This window comes from Geospiza fortis, unplaced genomic scaffold (genome assembly GCF_000277835.1).
Source record: "Geospiza fortis unplaced genomic scaffold, GeoFor_1.0 scaffold102, whole genome shotgun sequence".
NCBI lineage: Eukaryota > Metazoa > Chordata > Aves > Passeriformes > Thraupidae > Geospiza > Geospiza fortis.
Window position 1 is genome coordinate 2582480 of NW_005054373.1, and position 1710 is coordinate 2584189.

The 1710-nt window shown below is 65.3% G+C and overlaps 1 protein-coding gene across 1 annotated transcript in view; it reads left to right on the top strand.

The window, feature by feature from the left end:
• The window catches only part of DPEP1 (dipeptidase 1), a gene marked incomplete at its 3' end in the record, with an annotated part of 5613 nt that overhangs the window by 2920 nt on the left and 983 nt on the right, over positions 1 to 1710 (top strand). The window contains exons 2-7 of the mRNA XM_031060129.1: positions 209 to 378; positions 622 to 662; positions 756 to 825; positions 1100 to 1276; positions 1350 to 1434; positions 1509 to 1584. Coding sequence (XP_030915989.1) covers positions 209 to 378; positions 622 to 662; positions 756 to 825; positions 1100 to 1276; positions 1350 to 1434; positions 1509 to 1584 — 619 coding nt within the window. The remainder of the gene's footprint in view (positions 1 to 208; positions 379 to 621; positions 663 to 755; positions 826 to 1099; positions 1277 to 1349; positions 1435 to 1508; positions 1585 to 1710) is intronic.

Consider the following 1710-nt stretch of genomic DNA (forward strand, 5'->3'; position numbering starts at 1 on the left):
CACGTGGGCGGGCAGGTGGGAGCACTGGGGTGGGCACTGGGGAGGGCAGGGGCACCAGGGAGGGCACCGGGGTGAGCATTGGGGGTCTTAGTGCAGCACCAGGACTGGCAGAGAAACGGGGGTGGGCAGCAGGGTGGGCAGTGCCCACGCTGATGGGGTGCCCATGCTAACGGGGTGCCCATGCTGACGGGGTGCCTGTGCTGATGAGGTGCCCACACTGACGGGGTGCCCGGGCAGTTCTGGTCGGTGTTCGTGCCCTGTGAGACGCAGAACAAGGACGCGGTGAGGCGCACGCTGGAGCAGATGGACGTGGTGCAGCGCATGTGTGACCTGTACCCCGAGACCTTCTCCTGTGTCACCGACAGCAGCGGTGAGCGGGCACGGGGACAGGGCACCACGGGGACAGGGCACTGCAGGGATGGGCACCGTGGGGACGGGGCACCACGGGGACAGGGCACTGCAGGGATGGGCACCGCGGGGACGGGGCACCACGGGGACAGGGCACTGCAGGGATGGGCACCGCGGGGGTGCAGAGGGGCCTGCCCGCCCCGCTGATGTCCCCGCCCTCCCGCAGGCATCCGGATCGTCTTTTGAGCATCTTGGATCATGTTTTTTTTGTAGGAATGCTTGTATAAAGGGATCTGTGGCTGCAACACCCCCTGGTAGGGCCCCCGGGGGGCACAGAGGGTGGCAGCGCTGGCATGGGGGGATGTGGTCAGAGGTGTGGCCACTCTGATGCTCTCTCTGCTCTGCAGGGCTGACAACTGGCTGGTGGACACCAGCGAAGAAGAACCTGTGCACCACGGCCTCTCACCCTTTGGGAAGGTGAGGAATGACATCAGTGGTGTCCAGGAGCAGTGGCATTGGAGGAATGTGGTACTGGCACCCACTGGCCCCATGCTGGGTGCAGTGTTCCTTCCATCCATGATCCATCCATCCATCCATCCATCCATCCATCCATCCATCCATCCATCCATCCATCCATCCATCCCTCCCTCTGTCCCCCCAGCCAAAAGCCACCCAAGCAGCTCCAGACATGCCCAGAGGGGACCCCTCCCATGCCCCCTCAGCCCCCCAGCCCTGTCCTCTGTCCCTGCAGATGGTGGTGGAGGAGATGAACCGCCTGGGCATGATCGTGGACCTGGCCCATGTCTCAGTGGACACGATGAAGGTGGTGCTGAACATCTCCAAGGCCCCCGTCATCTTCAGCCACTCCTCTGCCTACAGCATCTGCCAGCACCGCCGCAATGTGCCCGACGACGTGCTGCAGCTGGTGGTGAGCGTGGGGCACAGCCAGGGACACTGGGGGGCTCTGGGGGCCTCTGGGGCTCAGGGCTGTTCCTCCCCAGGCCTCCACGGGCAGCTTGGTGATGGTCAACTTCTACAATGCCTACGTGACCTGCAGTGACAAGGCCAAGCTGTCCAACGTGGCAGGTGAGGGGGTGCCCAGGTGGCTGGGGGTGGCAGTGTCCCCCCCCCACCCTGCTCACCCCCGTGTCCCCCCACAGACCACATGGACCACGTGAAGAAGGTGGCTGGTGCCCAGGCTGTCGGCTTCGGGGGGGACTACGACGGGGTCACGGGGTAAAGGGGGTGATGGTGTGGGATGGGATGGGATGGGGTGGGACAGCGTGTCCCCACCATGGGGACATCCTAAGGGGCGGGGGTGTCCCCTCCTGCACGCTGTGTGGGCAGCTGAGGGGGCTGGGG